The sequence below is a fragment of the Pteropus medius genome, unplaced genomic scaffold (assembly GCF_902729225.1).
Source record: "Pteropus medius unplaced genomic scaffold, Ma_sr-lr_union100, whole genome shotgun sequence".
In the NCBI taxonomy this organism is placed as follows: domain Eukaryota; kingdom Metazoa; phylum Chordata; class Mammalia; order Chiroptera; family Pteropodidae; genus Pteropus; species Pteropus medius.
This window is the reverse complement of record NW_024345483.1, coordinates 854,383-856,339: the sequence shown is the minus strand read 5'-3', so window position 1 is coordinate 856,339 and position 1,957 is coordinate 854,383. Positions and strand designations below refer to the sequence as shown.

At 55.7% G+C, this 1,957-nt stretch overlaps 1 protein-coding gene across 1 annotated transcript in view; it reads left to right on the top strand.

Moving 5' to 3' along the window:
• The first annotated feature begins 1,640 nt into the window (after positions 1 to 1,640).
• Positions 1,641 to 1,957, top strand: part of LOC120611507 (melanoma-associated antigen 10-like) — a 1,907-nt gene continuing 1,590 nt past the window's right edge. The window contains exons 1-2 of the mRNA XM_039873954.1: positions 1,641 to 1,692; positions 1,771 to 1,954. Of these exons, the coding sequence (XP_039729888.1) occupies positions 1,834 to 1,954 (121 nt within the window). The 5' untranslated portion in view covers positions 1,641 to 1,692; positions 1,771 to 1,833. The remainder of the gene's footprint in view (positions 1,693 to 1,770; positions 1,955 to 1,957) is intronic.

Below are 1,957 nucleotides of genomic sequence, written 5' to 3'. Positions count from 1 at the left end.
AGGGGACTCTGGACCCACAACAGAGTGGGCCCCAGCGAATCTTGCCTCTGCTGTCAGTAGTGGGAGGCCCCAAAGGGGGATGATCACTCGCGGCGCACCCTGACTTCCGCATTCAGGTCCGAGGGATTATGGGGGTTGGTATAAGGAGCGGGACTTCGTGTCGGTGGCAGAGGGAAGGCCCAAGATCAGCCAGAGTCAAGGTGAGGACCGCTGGGTAGGACTCAGGGGACCCTGGACCCTACAGCAGAGAGGGCCCCACTAAACCCTACCCCTCCTTTCAGTCACAGGAGGTCCTAGGGCAGGAAGACCACACACGGAGTTTCCTGACTTCCACACCCGGGTCTGAGGGAGACAGGGGACTTGGTATAAGGAACAGGACCTCATGTTATGCCAAGATAGAAAAGGATGATGGAGGGAACCTGGACCCCAGAGCAGAGTCAGCCTGGGAGGCCCACAGGGTAGGATGGCCTCACAGGCATTTCCTGACATCTGCATCCTGGTCTGAGAGAGACTGGGGTTTTGGAATGAGAAGAGGGCCTCAGGTCAGCAGAAGGAGGGCCCAGATCTTGCTGGGAGTCAAGGTGAGAATGCAGAGGGAGGACGATGGAACCCTGGACCCCAGAACAAAGGGGATTCCACAGAAACACTCTCCTGCTGTTAACCCTGGGTGGCTTCAGGTGGGAGTGGGAAAGGGGTTGCTAATGTGCTATTTCCTGAATTCCTGCTTGGGCTTCGAAGAAGGTGAAGTTTAAGTACAGAGGGCTGTACTAAGGGAGGCAGAAGGAGGAGGCCCAGGTCTTTTGAGGAATCATGATGAGTACTGTGAGAGAAGACTGTGTGAACCCCCAGGAGAATGTACAAAACCCCAGCCCTCCCTGACCCTTTTGTCAGCCCTGAAAGAACTTGAAGTGGTGTGGCTGCATTAGGTGTCCCCTCATTTCCATCTTTGGTCTCACATAAAGGTGAGATCTTTGGTTAAGGAGGGTGTCCTCAGGTAAAGAGAGGGAAGCCCTGCCAGGCATCAAGGTGAGGACTGAGTAGACTCCACATCCTCAGACCATATGATCCCATAGAGTTTGGTCATTTCTTGCTGTTCCCTGGGGAGGGCCTGTACAAGTTTGGCTAGGTCTAGGGCCCCCTCACTTCCTTCTGTTTAGTCTCAGGACTGTGTGCTCTCGTTCTGAGAGTTTTGCCTCAGGCCAACAGAGGAATGGAAGCCATGCCCTTCCAGAAATAAAGTGAGGACCCTAAGTGAGTATGGAGGGGACCTCACAGAGTCCGGCCCATTGCTCCGGTCAGCACTGGGGATTCAGGGCTGTGTTTGTGTTCTGTACCTTGAGGTGCCACCTCATTTCCTCTTACAGGGGCTCCAGGAACTGGAAGGTGAAGGCCTTGGTCTGAGGCACGTGTCCACAGGTCACAGAGCAGAGGAGGCCCAGGCAGTGCCAGCAGTCAAGGTGAGGCACATGCCCCGAATGTGTACCCAGGGCTCCCCCATCCCAAAACAGAGTGGGCCCCATAGTACCCAACCCCACCTCACCCCACTCCACTCCACTGTCAGCCTCACAACCTTGGGAATACTGTCTGCATTCTGAGGAGCTGTCTTACTTCTTCATTCAAGATTTTAGGGGACAGACCTCCCAGGAGAAGAGACCCCTACGAGGCCCAAGAGCATCGCTAAAGAGGAGACGTGTAAGTCGCCTTTGTCAGAGACTCCTAGAGTGCATTTCTCAGCCAGCCGAGGCCGCTCACATTGCCTCTCTCCCCTAGGCCTGTGCGTCCCCGTCACCCACCTCCTGTCCACTCACCTGTGGCTATCTAACACGAGTCATCATGCGTCGAGCTCCGAAGCGGCGACGCTACACGCTTGATGAAGGCCTTCAGTCCCAAAGGGAGGAACAGGAGCGTGCGCGCGCAGAGGTTCCCGAGGATGAGGAAGAGGATGCTTCCTCATCCT